The sequence below is a fragment of the Erpetoichthys calabaricus genome, chromosome 9, assembly GCF_900747795.2.
Source record: "Erpetoichthys calabaricus chromosome 9, fErpCal1.3, whole genome shotgun sequence".
Taxonomy (NCBI): domain Eukaryota; kingdom Metazoa; phylum Chordata; class Cladistia; order Polypteriformes; family Polypteridae; genus Erpetoichthys; species Erpetoichthys calabaricus.
This window is the reverse complement of record NC_041402.2, coordinates 26,868,096-26,887,090: the sequence shown is the minus strand read 5'-3', so window position 1 is coordinate 26,887,090 and position 18,995 is coordinate 26,868,096. Positions and strand designations below refer to the sequence as shown.

The following is an 18,995-nucleotide window of genomic DNA, read 5'->3' as shown; positions in this document are numbered from 1 at the left end:
CCCCGGCTCACTCAGCCGGCGGTGACAGAAGCAACCGACGTCCTCTCCAATCCAACCCCCGCCTTGGCTGCCCTGAGTGGCGTCGGCCAGGCTGCTTGTGGTCAGTTGACCTCCCATCTTCCTTCTTGCTTCGCTGGCATGCCTCAGATCCCTGGGGAGGACTCCACTATGCTCACGCCTACTCCACTACAAACATTCACTGTGTGGCAATCCTTCACTCCTACGTGGGACCAGGAGCTGCCTTTTCACACTAGCTGGCTGGCTCATCCTTCCACTCCACCTGATGTTGGTCTCATGGCTTTCTATCTATTCTTTCATTCTTTATTTTGTTCTTTTTTTCTGACTTCTTTCCCTTCTGTCCCGTGCAGGCTCCTTTATTCTATGCTGCCAAATTGGGTGCAGATGCAAGGAGCCACTCCCACCATGGCTTCATTTAAGTGCCTGACTGATCCACCCAACTCTGCACATGTATGTAGCGTGGTCTGCCAGTTCCCCACTTTAATATGGAGCAAAACGCACTCACGTACACCCACACCCGATTAAGGCCTGCACATTCAGGGCACGATTATTTATTTAAAAATCTTCCACCTTTTTCTAAGCCCCGGACCAGCTATACCACAATCTAGTTCAATATACAGTATCATCAAGCACGCCACATTTCAACTAAATATTGTTCATCGTTCACAAATACCTGGTCTAAAATTGTCTACAATGTGCCCAGGATAAGATCCCTTCTTCAGGTGAAGTTCCTCCATTACTTGGTCACTTGTTTAGGGAATGTTCTGTTTTTGTACATTTCACAGATAGCCTTGGACCTAGAATATGTACTAAAGTTTAACTACAGTAATCTGAGCAATGCCAGAAGGGATTACAGCGTGCTGTGAAAAATTTAACATCACTTCCTACACCATACTACTTACATGAAGACTGATTTTACTCAGCTGGAAGAATCTTAAACCACCTTCCACAACTCAATGGGAAATTATGCTCTATATTATCTCAAATAGAAAAAGAATCAAGTTCTCTTTACAATGATCAGTTCATAATTTTTTTTCATAATTTGGAAAAAATTTATGTAACTGAATGTAAGTTAACTGACCTGTGCTGAACCTTTTAATTTTATTTGCTACTGTACATGTAGAGCAATTTAAGATGGAGCTGTCATGTTCCGTAGCCCTCTGAGTAAGATTGGGATAGATTACAGATTTGGAGCATACTATTGTACTTAATTATTTTTGTTTTGATTGGACGTTTCAACCCGGCCGACACACTCAGGACACTAGATGGCGACTTCCCTGCAACATAGTGGTGACCTGGATTCCCACAGGGCACTATGGGATATGGAGTTCGGCTTCACGGCCCTGCTGGGTACCGTGGGTGCCGCCAGGTGACGCTGCAGGGAGACACAGGGATTGCTACTTCCCATATAGCCCGGAAGTACTCCCAAGTTATGGGGACGGAAGGACAGAAGTGTACTTCCGGCCTGAAGAAAAATACAACTTTCCATCTGACCCAGAAGTGCATGACGAGTCACATGGATAGAAGGACAGAAGCACTTCTGGGTCAAGGACTATATAAAAAGACTGGTGGAGACCCTGCAAATGAGCCAGAGTTGGGAGGGAGTGCGACACAGCTTGCTGGGAGGAAAGGAGGAGAATTATTGTGCTTATTCATTGTGTGTTTGGTAGATGTGGTGCTTTGGAGGCACTATAGTGAAGAAAAGGATTAAAAATCTCAGTGCTTTTAAACCTGTGTCCGGAATATCTGTCTGTTGGGTTTCATGGGGCAACAGCGCCCTCAAGTGTCAACATCTGGCATAGTTGGCAGGATTCTGGCCGTCGTTTGGGTCAAGATACCTTTAAAATTAACGTGGACGAAACCCGACAGACAGCGCTGTGATACGAGGGAGCCCCACGGGAGGCGCATACAGTCTTCAGGAGGAAATAGCTCCGGATGGCGGCATCCAGAATGAGGTACGTGCAGGGGCAAATATCGAAAGGTTTAGCGATGTCGTTAACTTTGTCCCGTGCTTGTACCACATAGATGGAGCCCATCTGGAGATTTGGCAAGGAGCCGTGCAGGCCTCAATGAGAAGCGCCCGAGTGTAGAAGATTACAGTTGGTGATTGACTGGTGAGGACCACATGACCTGTCCTGATGGATTCTGGGAAGGAGAAGGTCCATGTCACTCCGTCTGCATCTTCACCCATACTACAACGGACTCAGACTTTCCCGAAGGGGAAGGGGAAGGTGCGTGGAGCATCGCCCACCATTTCTAAAGGTAAGGAGGTCCGGGACATGACTGAATGGTCCACCAACAAATTGGATCAGGCGGATCGCAGTCGGTCATTGACTACATTCCAGAACTCCAATTCCCAGTTGTCACAGTGAGATCCAACGGCGCATGCGCCAGAGATGGGCATGCTCACTGGCTCACGTTCGGAAAGTGGGGCTGATGATGGCCTGAGCCCACCTCCGGCCGACTCATGTAATTTTATGGATGTGTGGGAGCAGTAGAAGCTGATCCAGCCCTTATAAAGTTTCTTTCAGAATTCTATCTTCAATGAAGAAACTAATAGAGGAATTGCAAGCGATGGCCGAGGCGCCTTTACAACGGGTGGAAGAATACCTGCGGCGGTTTGGTCGAGAGCTTCCTCAATTAATTAATTTGGCGGTACAGGTGAGTCCAGCCGGTACCATACAGGAAAAGGGGGCGCAGTGTGAAAGGGCCCCGCTATTACTTAGTAGCAGGTGCCAAGTAACTTTGAGCCCTACAGTCCAGAGAGGAACAGTGACGGATAGCCCGGTGGAAGGATCGGGGGCGTCGGAACAGCAGTGCAGTGCTCATTTCCAGATTGCCCCGACCCTAGAGACATCGGCATTGGTCACATGCAAAGATAAAGGGGTGCAGACAGTAAAGAATATCTCTGTTATTCATAGAGAGACTCAGACTATCAAGAAACCCCAGATAAAAAAGGAGATCCACGGCAAAATGCAAGGATCTCCTGACATATTAGAGCGTGGAGCTGCGAGCTCACTTACGGCTGAAGGATGCTCTCCACGTGGGCAGGAGGATGGTCTTCCCTCAGCTGTTAGAAGGGCGGAGAAAGCGTTTCCAGCCTGTTTTCAGCCATACAGGGCAAGACTATCGGGAGGGAGGTGGCTGTGCTATGAATGCTGCCGGCTGGGCCATGTGTGGAGAAACTGTCCGCGGAGAACCGGGGAGAAAGTTAAATGTCATCATGTGTGCAGTGTCTCCCCACAGTTGTTCTGTGATTGTATTACAGGGTAAAGCCACGGTCCAGCCACAGCAAACAGCCCCTCCTGGAGAAGGACAACCCTCACGGGACTGGACGCATCGCCCCGCTGTGCTCAGCTGAGGGAGGGGAAATATGATGGATAGCCGACAAACTCGGGAAGCTAGATGGTGACTTCCCTGCAGCATAGCGGTGCCCCAGATTCCCGCAGGGCACTATGGGATATGGAGTTCGGCTTCACAGCCCTGCTGGGTACAGTGGGTGCCGCCAGGTGACACTGCAGGGAGACATGGGAGGAAGTGTGACTGAGCTTGCTGGGAGGAAAGGAGGAGAATTATTGTGTTTATTCATTGTGTGTTTGGTATATGTGGTGCTTTTGAGGCACTATAGTGAAGAAAAGGATTAAAAATCTTTTTAGTGCTTTTAAACTTGTGTCCAGAGTATCTGTCTTTTGGGTTTCACCAGGCAACAGCGCCCTCAAGTGTCCACAGTTCTTTAAATAAGATAAAGTTAAAAAAACTATTATGCAGACTATCACTAATATAACATAACATTCTCATATCCACTTAATCTAATTCTGTGTTGCCTGGGATCAAAGCCTGTCCCAGCGGCAGTGGATGTCAGACAGAAATCAATTATAGATGAGGTGCCTGCACACACTCAAACTCACACTTGGCCTGTTCAGAATGGAATTCAGAATGTTTTTGGGATGTAGGACAAAAGCTGGAGAATCCAGAAAAAAAAAAGTCAAGACTGTGAAAAGGCATGGGGTTCAAAGCTAAGACACTGGATCTGTGAGGCTGTAGTGCTAACTATTATACTACTCCAGTAACACTAACGTATGGAGAAAAAAAAATTAAAAGTTACCATTAGATAGATAGATAGATAGATAGATAGATAGATAGATAGATAGATAGATAGATAGATAGATAGATAGATAGATAGATAGATAGATAGATAGATAGATAGATAGATAGATAGATAGATAGATAGATAACTTTATTAATCCCAATGGGAAATTCACAAAAATTCACATTACTCAGTGTTCTTAATTCTACTGTAATATGTTAAAGTCTCTCTATTGATAACTATGAAATAAATTAATTATAGTAAGCTAGATGTCATTAAAGTCTACATTGTTAGCTTGATTTAGTTGCTTTCCATGTATAGTGCCAATTACACTCATCAAAAAAATGGCAATAATAAGATAGCAAAACATACAAAGTATAAAAGAATACTTGTTGTACTCTTTAGTTACACTTTACTGCCTACTGCTCACTTTCATTCATATTATACGCATACTGTAAAAAATTTTGCATTTAATTGAATTGTTAGTGCTTCAAATGTTGTTAGTTTGTATCTCAAAAGTGTTATTTGCCTTCATAGAAAAAGTCCAGTAGAATTTCTAAATACGAGTGTTAGAATATTAAGCAAAGTTTAACTAGATGTAACATTTCTCTTAATAGTTTAGTTATCTTGTCCTGCACTGTGCATCTCAATTTATAAAGCAAATAACAGTTGCCAAGGCAAGCGTGGACATTCCCTCGACACTGGCGAAAATCATGAGTTAAGTTGAAGGAAAGCGAGTGTTATAGCCAAGAAGAGATTTTCTTGAATGACACAGGATCAGAAGGTAAAGGGTTAGAGTCCTCAAGGTGTAGAAAGCACAGGCAATAGTACAAACTACAAATGAAATTCTAGGACAAAGGCACATTGTCTTCCTCAGTGTGTTTTTCTAAGTTAAGAACATTGTTTTATTGTAATATTGTTTTCCAATAAACACAGTAGATATAACGCAATGACAATATCATTTAGCATTATCAAAAATCCCAATTCCTATTCAGGATCATGAGGAGCTAGGGCCTATTCTGGCAGCACTGGATAAAATCAGGGGTCAATCAGAAGGTCCATTCATGCACACACTCCCACACTTATACTCCAACTAACTTGAAATCTTCAATTAATTTAACTTGTATGTGTTTGGGGGATGTGTAAGGGAAGAAAACTGGAGTACCCAGAAAAAAAACTGGGGGAACATGAAAAACCATAACATACAATATCTAGGCATGGGATTCAAACCTGAATACGTCAGGCAGCACCACCACCTGCTGTACCACAGACAATATATCACAAATTAAATATATTTGTATTCAAACCATAAAAATTCACTATATAAAACCTCTTCTCACCATTTAAAAGTGCTATAGTTTAGCATATTAGAATGACAAAACAGACAAATACTACTTACAGTTTCACTGACTCTGAACTATTTAAGCAATAAAATGAATATGTAAGAAATAATTTTGCCTTTTTTCCATCAGATTGAAAGTTAGCCACAAAATGACTTGCATAATGTCATAATTCCCTGAAAATAATATGCTGTTGTTCGAGCTTTGCTTTGCCGTAGCTTTGTGCAAATAGGCCACTTACACTAGAGTTGTGGGAGATGAATTTTGGTGGTCAGTTGGATCATGGAGAATAATTTGGAGGTGGCAATAGTCAAATATTTTGGTACGCTTTCCATATTGTGATATAGCAGAAATCCTTTAAGTATAAAAGGTTTAATAAATGTCAGAAACCAGAATCAAGAAACCAGAATAAGGTCAGATGAACAACAAAGACAAGGATTTAACAGGAGAAGGTATGCCAAATGTACTAAGAGATGACTAAGAGATCAGCAGATGTCCTGTAAACAAGAAGACTGGACCGTTGTCACATGCACAGAAATTTCAAGGATGATGGCTAAACCTAAAGGTATAAGAAGAGCAAGAGTATGATAAAATAGACTTTCATTTTAATAAGTCATTAGGGTGTAGACCAACAGACCAATCAAGAGTAAATATATACATTAATCAGTACTATTATGTAAATTCAGTTGTGTATACAGTAAAATGGACCTCTCCCCTTATTATTTTGACCATTCTGATCATTCTGTAACACTCTACTGTGATGAATGCTCCCTCTTCAGTATCTCCCGAGGATTACATTAAAGACGCAATGGATAAGCTTTCTCCTGCCTGGTTTCTGACTCAAAGACGTTTTATCTAACCTGTCCTAGTAGAGGGTAAGTTGCTTTCTTTAATTAATATGTTGATTTCTACCACACAGGCCAGCACTGTGTTTATGAGGTCTGTATGGCCATTCAGGAGAGAATATTGTGCAAGTACATCATGCTACCAAAGCCTGCAGAAGCAAATAAGATTGCATTCCATAAATCTTTGGTACACCTTGTGCCACAGATGTCCAGCACACTCAATAGAACACATATACCTATTCTTCCCCCAAATGAAGATTGCATCAGCTGTAAAAGATGGCCAACTATAATTGTTCGAGTGCGTGTTGATCCAAAAGATCCGTGTCGGCACACTTGGAAGTGCATATGATGCACTTGTATTCCTTGCATTAGACCTGTACAAGTATGCAAAAAAATATCAAGACTCCTCAAAATTACAATCACATGGGTAGAATATGCACACACAAGAGTAATGAAATTACTAGTGCCTTTCTTATATCTAACAAGAATTGTGGTTATTTCATCTTTTTGAAAGTGACATTACATATTATGGAAAGCTGTAGGTATTATGATTTTGATGGTTTGTATCTTTTATTGTGAGGCACATGATGAAAATCCTGTCACGTGACACTAAATTTACATAAAAATACAATATTTTTACTACTAAAAATGCTTCCAATAGAGTTTTTCACAACCTTCCAACTATCAACAATTTGTCTCTGATTACTGTTGTCCTTCTGTGTTGATATTTTATTTATATGAGCATCATTAGATTCTTTGCAACTGATCACCTAGCAGTAAAGCATCTACTATACTTAACATGATTCAATACTTTATTTTCACTGTAATCATTTTTATTCTGTAAAATATTTACCCTTTAAAATCTAAGTAAGTATAACTAAGGATAAAATTTTTTGATCTACTTCCTCACTTCTGGGATGTTTACAGTCTACAGAAGGATATTTGAAGCCAGATCCAAAAATTAAAACAGAAAGAAAAGCCTACTGTATATAAACCAAATGCCATATATAAAAGTGCAGTCTTAATTTAAAATTTTACCACCTTAGAATATTTTGATTTATATCATGATTTCTTTAAGGATTTAGGTCTTCCTTAATGTCTACTAAACGTTCAGGGTGCCACCTTGTGGAGAAAAATTTACTTAGAACAAATTGAATGAACAGTGCCAAAGAAACAGCAAACCATACTTTCAAAAGCATAGGACTCAAAAGAAGTAAATTGTAGTAATTATCAAAAAATAACCTAAAATGATACAACTTATGTTCCAATGTGAATATTTCTAATTTGGAAGGCAGCCCTTAAGTAGCATCTTAAAAAAGTGATACAGTAATAAAATGTCAGAGCCAAGCAATTGCTCAGTTTCCAACTGGGGTCTTTTTGACTATTTATTATGACTACACGATATTAGCTTACTAAGGAAAGTCACAAAAGGAAAATTCACCAGCTCATAAAACATTTTAACACATTTGATTTATGTGGTACAGAAAAATTAAAGTATTGACCATCCAGTTCTTAAAAACAAAATACCATTACGAGGATGTTGACTAGGAACTCTAATAAGACAATCTGCATGCATTTTATTCCTTCCTTTCATACCACAATATAAAAGGTACAACTAAAATATGAAATATTTTTAAATGTTTATTACATAATAAAAAATCCTGCATTAAAACTATACTGTAAAATAAATGCATCAATATTATACTTACTTAAAAATAAATAACCTAAACCTAAAAAGCTAAACAAGTCTACTTATTTTTGCATATCATTTGGAAGCGGAAATTACTGTTAACACCCAAAACCAAAATCCATCAAATTTAAAACAGAAAATGGTCTGAATAATATTAATAAGAGAGGAGTTTAAAAGCAGGTTCAAATACTAGCACATCAACGCCATGAAATAACGAAACTTTGTATTTAAAAGGCATTCGCTTTAAACAACTTGATGGTGTTGCAGGTGCTATGTCACACACAACAACTTGTATTGTAAAAGGGCATTGGCGTAAAGTGATTCATTACTTCCTGAGCCTATGAATTAAATAAGTGGGATACTTTAATTATTATCACTGTAAACACCTCTGGTATATTTATCCAAGGTAAAGTCAGAGATCAGCATTATAGTTTAAGAACATACATCTGTTTATATGTTGTAAGTTTTCTAAACTCTTTTGGGACTTCCTCCAACGGGACGACATGCCGAAGAGCATCCTGAAGCGTGATCGCGGTATCTGTGGAAGACAGCATATCTGTTGGTGAGGCAACTGTGGGCTCTCAGCGCTGCAGCGGCTTGCCGCAAATAAGTGTCTGTCGTGAATGGGTGATGCAAGGAACATTATAAATGCAGGGAACAGTGTAACTTGGCCATAACCCTGCCTGAATGCCGTGTCTGTGTACAGGAGAGTGATAGATCCCACTACAATAAATAACCATGCTGTTCCTGTTTCAAGCTGACTAAAGCTGGTTTTGCTACAGGGATTCACACGTCACACGTCACGTCACGTCACGTCACGCCACTTAAATGACCTGCTCATGGTCACGTTGAGATAGGAATTGAACATGCAGCCTCGTGGTTTAAGTTCCAAAGCCTAGGCCTCTACACCACACTACCTGCCTTAATTAACAAGATAGAGCAATAAGGCAACTGTACTCTAAAAGAAAAAAGTGTTACCTCAAGGGGAGTAAAAAAAAAATCACAAAGAAGGAATGTTAATTTTTGTATTGCAAAACCAGGGAAGGTTTCCACAGCTGTTTTTTGCTTTACTAGAAAAAGGCAGTGAGAGGGGTATTAAATAGGAAAATATGGGAGAAGGCCTAGGAGATAGGCCTAAAATCACACAGCATGCCATTCTGGTATCCATGAAAAAGTTTCATTTATGGAAAATAAACGAATGTAAAATGTTTAACTCATAATTAACAGTTACATTTTTAAATATATATTTAGAAAATTGCATACAGACTACATCTGTAAGGGATGGCAGCATTGTTATCAAAGTCAATGAACCAGAGGTGGAGACTAGTAGTCTGCTGGACTTTGCAACAATAAATGAGAAGAACCAACTAGTACAGCTTATCAAGAAATAATGTGGATTCTCACCATGAGGTAAGGAGAGACTTCAGAGTATTGAAATGTAGGCCTGTGGATCACTGGCAGACATCTGCACTTGACATAAAGTGCACACAGTTTAGGAGTTAACACCATAGATGTTTCAAATCATTCTCTCCTCCTTCTTGCACATCTAGTCAGCAACTCTAATAAATGTGGAGAAATTTAGGACTAAGTAACCTCTAAACTCAACCATAAAATAGGAAGACGACTTTATGGCGGAAGACTCAGCTATAAGGAGTGTGATGGGTGACCAAGTAGGGGCCAGTTTTACATGCAGAAACATGTGATGTTGTTAACAGGGGACACTATAGTAAGGTCCATACATATTTGGATGGTGACACAATTGTCATAAGTTTGGCTCTATATGCCACAGTAATGGATTTGAAATGAAGAAATAATTAAATGCTTTCAGCATTAATTCACAGGATTTAACAGAAATACAGTATGAGCCATTTAGGAATGACAGCCATCTTTATACATAGTCCCTCCATTTTCAGGGGCTCAAAAGTATTTGGATAACTGACTGACAAGCTGTTTCATAGCCAGGTGTGAGTAGGTCCTTCATTATTTCATTAACTATTAAGTGGGTAGAAGGTCCGAAGTTAAGTCCAAGTGTGGAATTTCCATTTAGAAGCTATCACAGTGAACTCTCAATATGAGGTCCAACATGCTGTCCATGCAAATAAAAATAGGCCATCATTAGGCAGAGAAAACAAAACAAATCCATCCAAGAGACAGCAGAAACACCAGGAGTGGTCAAATCAACCACCTGGTACATCTGTAAGGAGGAAGGAACACACTGGTGAGTTCAGCAACACCAGAAGGCCTAACCATGGAAGACAACTGTGCTAGATGATCATAGAGTTCTTTCCTTGGTGAAGAAAAACAAACCATTTAGCCAAACCAAGAACACTCTCCCAGAATTAGGCCTATCATTACCAAAGTTTACAATCAAGAGTAGACTTCATAAAAGTAAACATATAGAGCTTATCACAATGTGCAAACCATTTGTAATCCTCAAGCACAGGAAGGACAGATTAGAATTTGCCAGAAAACATTTTTTAGAAAAACTAGTCCAGTTTTGGAACAGTTTTCTTTGAACAAATGAAATTAAGATCAATATGTACCAGAATGATGGATGGAGAAGAATAATTAGAACAGAAAGCACTGCTCATAATCTGTAGCATACTGCATCATCTGTGAAACATGCTGGAAGGCAGTGTTGTAGCATGGGCATGTATGACTGCCAATGGAAGTGGGTCACTAGTGTTTATTGATGATGTGACTGCTGGTAGGAGTAGCAGGATGATTTCTGAAGTGTACAGGGCTGTACTGTCTGCTCAGTTTGAGACAAATGCTTCAAAATGGAAAGGACGACACTTTACAGTTCAGATGGACCATGAGCCAAAACATACTGTGACAGCAAATGGAATATTCTTCAATGGCCAATTCAATCAACTGACTTCAACCCAATTGGACATGTATTTCACTTTCTGAAGACAAAACTGAAGGCAGACAGTCCAACAAACAAGCAGCACCTGAAGACAGCTGCAGTAAAGGCCTGGTAAAGCATCAGTTGCGTGAAAACCCAGCACTTGGAGAAGACCATGAGTTCCAGACTTCAGGTAGTCACTGACTGTAAAGGATTTTCAACCAAGTATTGACAATGATCATTATGTTCATGGTTATGTTAGTATGTCTATATGCTATTGAGCCCCTGAAAAAATGGGGGGGGGGGGGTCATGTATAAAATGCTGTCTTTCTAAATGGCTCATAAAATGTTTTTGTTAAACACCTTAAATTAAAACTGCAGGTGTACATTTCAGTCACATCTTGATTGCTTCATTTTAAATCCATTGTGGTGGCCAAAATTATGAAAACTGTATCACTATTTAAATATTTATGGACCTAACTGTATTTCCCATAGTTATGCAGCATACTCCACACTGTAGCTTTCTAAGGGTTTAACCAGGTTGCGTGACTGTATGTTAAAAATGGTTGCAACACATGAGGTAGTTGGGACCTGAAAGTTTAGTACTCCTGAAGCATTCAAATTATGTAAATACAGTGCAGGGACTAATGTCAGAATTTCCACAGCTGAACAGGTGGCAGCAGGAAAAGTAGTATGTATTATTCAGAGCTCCCTTCTAACTACTGCATTTGGCAGGTTGGCTGAGGGTTGCCTGATCCTTTAATTGGGTGATAAAGTCGGAATTGAAGGAACATCTTGGGCTGCTTTGGGTCTAGAAGGACATTCCCAAGGCCATTCCTAACCCTAGATGTTATCTCTGGTTCTGGACCCTGTCGTTAAAAGGTTCTTCCTATAATCTATGGATGGCATTGAAATCAAGAGGTTAGTTGGTCAAATCCTGAATAGTGGAAGAAAAAAAAAGGGCAGAGTAAAAAAACACAAAAGACGAGATAAGGAAGCAGGTCTGCTGTTCTCTTAAGGGTAGGTAAGTGCACTAGACACCTTACCAGGTTGGCAGAGTCAACTCACTTAGGCCCACTGAAGCAGCCATTGATATCTTTTGGATTTATTTGATACTTTGTTACCCTTCCTGTTACCCCTCTTTTTGTAACCTATTGCTAACCTATTACTATTATTATTAACTAGTTGTGGAAACCCGTGCTGTAAAAAGTCTAGGCTCCTAGAAACTATTGAAATCGTCAGGAAAAAAAACTGAAATGCAGAGCTGGCGGTTTCGTTTTGCGGACGTGTTTGCCCCCCTTGTCTATCAGCGGCTAACCAAGTTTCTCTCTCGTTTGTCTTTCCTCGGCGATTTCACTTTGGCAAAGGGGCCACCTTGCCTGCTCTTTGAATTCATGCAGACAGACACACACACTTCCACGCATAGACATTTATATATAAGAGCAGACACCCTTGTTTGGCACTACATTGGATTTGGGGATGGTTCTTAAGTGTCCCCTATCTTTAACAGTGAAATGATACACACTTATGTGTTAACAATTGTGGATCTCTTGAGGTATTTTCCACACAGTGTGCATGGGTAGACCTCCTCACTGGTCATATGATATGTTCCCAAGCATGAGAAATAGGTGGTTCAACTCATTATATTTCACATCTCAACAAATGATATAGATAAAGGCAGGCTGTCAATTTTGTGAGACAAATTTAGAGTGCTATGTAAAATGCCACAGGGCAAGTGTGGCGAGTTGTTCTGCTTGAAAGTCTTCCAGCACTATACAGTATGTTAGTTCAACAGTAAATGTGGATAAAATAAGTTTAGTTGCATGGCTTAGACTTAAATGATGATCAGACAGGCACATGCTCAAAGGACACTGAGATAGTGGGAAAATATTCATGTAGGTTTGTGATGGATCATTTCAAATACAGCAATGATAGAGCAAAGAGCACAATGCAACCAATGTTAGTGCTGCTGCCAGATGAATCTAGCATTCTGAGTCCAAGCTCACGGTCAGTCATTGTTTTTGTGAAAATTTCACTTCTGCCCTGCATTCATGTGACTTTAACTCCCACATCCATGAAGAAGTGTGTGTTAGAATGATTGGTAATTCTATATTATTGGTTATTAGTTATTCTATTTTCTACTGGTGGACTGGCTCCAGTAGACCCCCATGACCCTGTAGTTAGGATATAGCGGATTGGATAATGGATGGATGGATGGATATTTTCTATTGGTTACTCTATTCTATATTATTGGTTATTCTGTTTTGGCTTAGTGTAAGTGTGAGTGGCCCAAGGGAAAGTCTGACACCTGATCCATGGCTGGTTTCTGCATGGCGCCTGATTTTGCTGGAGATGGCTCCAGCCTGGCGGCACAGTGGTGCAGTGGGTAGCGCTACTGCCTCGCAGTTAGGAGACCTGGGTTCACTTCCCGGGTCCTCCCTGCGTGGAGTTTGCATGTTCTTCCTGGGTCTGCGTGGGTTTCCTCCGGGTACTCCGGTTTCCTCCCACAGTTCAAAGACATGCAGGTTAGGTGCATTGGTGATTCTAACTTGTGCTTGGTGTGTGGGTGTGTGTGCCCTGCGGTGGGCTGGCGCCCTGCCCAGGGTTTGTTAACTGCCTTGCACCCTGTGTTGGCTGGGATTGGCTCATGCAGACCCCCGTGACCCTGTGTTAGGATATAGCGAGTTGGATAATGGATGGATGGATGGATGGCTCCAGCCTTCATGACTCTGAATGTGGTTAAGCATATTTGAAAGTATTATGTTATGAAATGCACTAATTTTGCAAACATTTAGAAATGAAATATACCTTTAAAATTGATGTTTTCCACATAATTGATGTTTATCACACATACACACACACAGTAAGAAACAGTAAAAGCCAAGAAGTTTTATAAGTAATTCCTTTTAATTAGGTAAATATAGCACCATGAGGAAGTACTTGCCTCCTGCCTGAATATCTGAAATGCTGAATATTTTAAAATGAATTTAGTCAGATTTTCTTTCATATATCATAGGATTAATAAACTAAACTACACAAAACTTAAATTAAGTTGTGTTTTGTGGAAATTAATAGAACCTGAAATCTACTGACAAAGTCGCCTCAGACTAGTGAACTCAAAGTAGTACCAGCTATTTATATTTTGATGAGTAATCAGATCTGATATAGCTGTCCAATATAAATCTGACAGACTAGACTGACTATATTATTATATGTGCACATATTCCAGAAGCACATAATGATCAACAGAAGTTTTTTGAAACCACCAGAAAAAAAACACTGAATATGTATATTAGCATGGAAAGAGTTACAAAAGAGTCAGATAATAGTAGCAGCCTAATAATGAGAGCATCACTGCTTTTCAAAATGCGACGACAAACCCGTCAAAATAAACTACAGGAAAAGTCCACTTGCAGTTTTTGCGTCTAAATCTGGCACTAAACCATTTATTGACAGCAAGAGTTCAGTCACTTTTCTTGAAAACTTCATAATGTGTTTAATTAAAGAAATCAAGCTGTTGTTTAAGTAGTTGAATTTCCATTCACAGTGGAAATATTGCATTAATGTATAAAAATTAGTAAGAAGAAATTGCTTTTTGACTGCACTCTCGATACAAAGATAAATTAATACATGAATAGGGTTGGATAATGGATGGATGGATAATATCAATAGATGATATATATATACTAATGGTACTGCACCAGAGAGCCTGAAGTCCAGGCCTTCAGCTGCATGTGAAGCTTACCAGTTCCTTTCTGTGTCATGTGGAACTGCTTTCATGGTGCAAAGACATTCAGTTAGGTTGACTGACATCTCTGAATTGGCCCTTCAGATCACATATGAGGTCATCTAAATGTGCACACTTAATAGCCAAGTACCACACACAGAGTATGTTTTCTCCTTATGTAGGCTTTTGTTGGCATGGCCTGTGAAACTAGAATAAAATGCAACCTACCATGTTGAATGGATAAAGTAACACAAATGTATGTAATCCAGTTTAGAGCTACAGAGAGCCACAGCCTGTCTGGGCAGCAGTGGTTGTAAGCTAGCCCTGAACAAGTTGCCATTCCATCTCAGAGTACATTCATGCACACACACACACACACACACACACACACACACAAATGCAAAACTAAACGGACCAATTTAGAACTGCCAGTTAACATAACATGCACGTCTTTTGGATCAGGGAGACCACCCAAAGAAAAACAAACATCTTTTACAGACAGACATGGAAAATTTTACCTGCACAGTTGACAACACAAGGTGTCATGATTGAGCCATATTTTGTTTCAACAGCCTCCACTTTTCTGATACCAAGATCATTTGTCTGTACCTGGATACCTGTTACAGGGCAATTTTCAATAACCTAGAACCGAAAAAAAAAAAATCAGTAAAAATGGAAAAAAAAATACATTTTTAATTAAATATTTCCTACAGCACACTAGCATAGTAATAATACATTTAAAAAATCCCAAACCTAAACAGAAAATGCAGTTGATTATAGCGTTCAAAAATAACATGTACCAAAAAATGTTATCTGATTTGTTCAAAAGCTATATTTGATTTTTACATGAGTGGTACTGTTTTTGCCAAACATAATGCATATATGCTTTTTAGTATTTGTTGAAACAAACCATGAACGAAGTAGAGGATTACACACTGAATAACATTCAAAGTGTCCTACTCATATTTCCATAAAATGGATGATTACTATGAGATGTAACAGATGTTTGTTAAAGTGTTAAAGAATAGTGCAGTACTGCACACCTCATAGCTTCGGGCTGTTGTATCTTCTTTATAACGTCTACATATGCTCCCTGCATCCATTTGGGCTTCCTCTCATAGTCTAGAAACATGCTGCTACATTCACTTAACAATTTTAAACTGATTATGAAAGAGTGTGGCTATGGGCATAAGGGTTCCCAGAGTTTGGTGTCCCGCACAAGGCTGATTCCTGCACTGTCTGGCATTCTGGACAGCACTGGAAAAATGGTGAGTCAAGATCACAGATTGATGAGTAAGGCAGTTTAGGGTGTTATCATTAGTTAATACCTAAAATTTTCAACTGGCACTATTTACATCAATAACTTTAAAACACAACTATTGTAAATAATACATAGTGCAATTGATAAGCTGCTTTTATCACTGCTTTCTGGACGCAGTACGTAAGCATCTTTTTATGAACACTGGATTTCAGTTTATTCTATGCAGTCAGTTTGTAAGTAAACAACAATAATCATTCCACCTCTGACATAAATTCAGTATGGTTCAAATAGCAGTGTTTTTTTTTTTTTAATTTTAAAAAGACTTTGAAGCATTCAATCAAAAATATTACTCCGTTCACCTAATGTTTGCTGGTCAAACACCCATATATGCAATGGTCTCAAATGGGCAGTATAAATTAACACATTGAATCTTGCTTAATTCATTTTCGGTCTGCAGTGTGTGGTAAGGAGGATAAGCCTACCCTGGCAGCATCAGGTATTAATCAAAGGGCCCACTCACACACACAATGGGCTAATTTGAAATTGCCAGTTAACCCGTCTCACACATATCTGGGGATATTGAAGAAAAACCAGAGTTACCCAAAGGAAACACTCTGCAATACAGAGCAATCATGAAAACTTGACAAAAGACAATGAGTGGGTGCCACATTCAAACCCAAGCTGATGGAAGTATGTCTCATTTCTGCAAAATTCTGTCATTGAATCATTGTCACAAAATATACCACAGAAAACATAAAAATTTATATTTTTAGAAATACAATTTGATTACAGCATAGAAGTAGGAAAATATTGGGTAACAAGTGTTACATTCAATGATTCAAATATACTGTATCCAAAACCGTTCTTATACTTAACTGATGAAAACTATGCAAAACATACGATTATTGGTTTCTTATCGACATTTCATTTCAGTGTTGAGCCTGATTGTCCTTAGCATAATTTACCTTAGCAGAAGCCACACACCTCTTCAGGAGCTATTCCTATCAAAGCTAATCACTAATGTTAAGTATAAAAATATTTTGCCTAGACATACAGTATATTATCCCTTGCACAGTACATAGCAGGGGTACTTTGGTGACTGACTCAAAACACAGTTCAAAACTGCCAAGGCAGTTGGAGCAGTCATTGAAGTGGTGAAGGATGTGCTTCTGGACAACAGGTTGAAATGGACTACCAGCACAAAAAGGGTCAAAGTCACCTCTATTTTATGGAAGGCTCAAATCCTTTGGAAAACACAGGCCTCTGTTACAGATATTTACCAGTCTGTTGTAGCAGGTGCAGTCTTCTATACAGCAGTCTTCTGGGCTAAGAACAATACTGCACTTTAGGGTAGAAAACTGATGAGAAAGGCTGGTTCTGTTGTAGGTGTCAGTTTGGACTCTCTGGAGATAATGACTGAGAGAAGGACACCTAATAAAACACTGGCATGTATGCACTTACCCTTCTGCATGCCATGCTGGCTAAAAAGTGAAGAACTTACAGCAACAGAATGATCTAAATTACCAGTGCATTACACTGTATGAGTACCATTACCTTCTGTTGTCCTGATGTCAACTCTCTGAAGGATATTGAGTTGCTGATTGCACTATATTCCTTACAATGTCCTGTATCATATGATTTCTGTTTCCACCTTGTGCAGTTTTCTTTGAGTTGAATAGTTTATCTACTGTATCTAACTGTTAAAATAACTAAAGTATCTTTTGCAACCAGGCACTGTAAAACTTACCGTTGCTCCTTTTGCTGCAGCAGCTCTGGTCAAGGTTGTACAAGTACCTGCAGGGTCCATTGTACCATCTTTTGGAACATACAATGTACCATATAGATCATTTACATTCATCAGAGGATATAAATCCTTCGTTTCAGCAGGAGACAGAACATAAGACTCAATCCCATAGACTTTGCCAAGCTAGAAAAAAAAAAAATGACAACCGAACATTGTAGGTTAACATAATCTATAATTCATTTTAGGTACAAGGAAATCAGAATGAATCATTTACCCTAGGTTCTTGTCTATAAGCCGGACTCATGTATAAACCGGAGACCAAAAATCATACGAATTTTTAAAATAAAATCGTATCATAGATAAGCCGGACTCATGGATAAGCCGAACGTACTATAACCTATAACTAATAGAAGGGAGGGAGGTCAGTGGTCTCACTCGCACCCATTTAATTTCTTTAAGGGGGGAGAGAGTATGAGATATTGGCGTCTCTCTCACTCCCCGCATGGCGCAGTTGGAGCGGCCGGAGCGCGTTCTTTCTGCTCTGGGCGTCGCCGAGTCAACACGCGCGCGTAGCGGTCATTTAAATTGTGATTTTATATGTAAGCATATTTTAATATATATCGCGGATTTTTTGCTGGTTCGCGGATTTCTGCCAATGGGTCTTTAAATTTCTGGTACATGCTTCCTCAGTTGGTTTGCCCAGTTGATTTCATACAAGAGACGCTATTGGCAGATGGCTGAGAAGCTACCAAACTTACTTTTCTTTCTCTCTCTTGCGCTGACTATCTGTGATCCTGACGTAGGGGGGGTGAGCAGGGGGGCTGTTCGCACACCTAGACGATATGGACGCTCGTCTAAAAATGCTGAAAGATTATCTTCACATTGCTATCTTTTGTAAAGCTGATTCCTGAAATGACATGCTGCACAGTGCTTCGCATACTTAAAAGCTCGAAGGGCATGTATTGATTTTTGACTGAAAAACAAACTCTCTCTCTCTCCCCCTGCTCCTGACGGAGGGGGTGTGAGCTGCTGCCTTCAACAGCACAGAACTGTCATCTCTGTCTTGTCATGGAGCACAGTTTAAACTTTTGAAAAAGAGACAAATGTTTGTTTGCAGTGTTTGAATAACGTTCCTGTCTCTCTACAACCTCCTGTGTTTCTGCGCAAATCTGTGACCCAAGCATGACAATATAAAAATAAAAATATAAACATATTGTTTCTACTTCGCGGATTTTCTTATTTCGCGGGTGGCTCTGGAACGCAACCCCCGCGATGGAGGAGGGATTACTGTATAAGCCGGACTTATGTATAAACCGATATTCTATTTTTTCATTTTCACAACTTTTTTCCTTAGATAAGCCGCGGCTTATAGACAAGAACTTAGGGTAATACAGGAAAAACTAAACAATCATATTGTATGATGCTCTCAATTAAA

General features: G+C 39.7%; 1 protein-coding gene across 1 annotated transcript in view; it reads right to left on the bottom strand.

The window, feature by feature from the left end:
- The window catches only part of sardh (sarcosine dehydrogenase), a 278,779-nt gene that overhangs the window by 238,226 nt on the left and 21,558 nt on the right, over positions 1-18,995 (bottom strand). Inside the window, exons 4-5 of the mRNA XM_051931764.1 lie at positions 17,564-17,743; positions 15,074-15,197 (exon numbers count right to left, since the gene is read on the bottom strand). Of these exons, the coding sequence (XP_051787724.1) occupies positions 15,074-15,197; positions 17,564-17,743 (304 nt within the window). The remainder of the gene's footprint in view (positions 1-15,073; positions 15,198-17,563; positions 17,744-18,995) is intronic.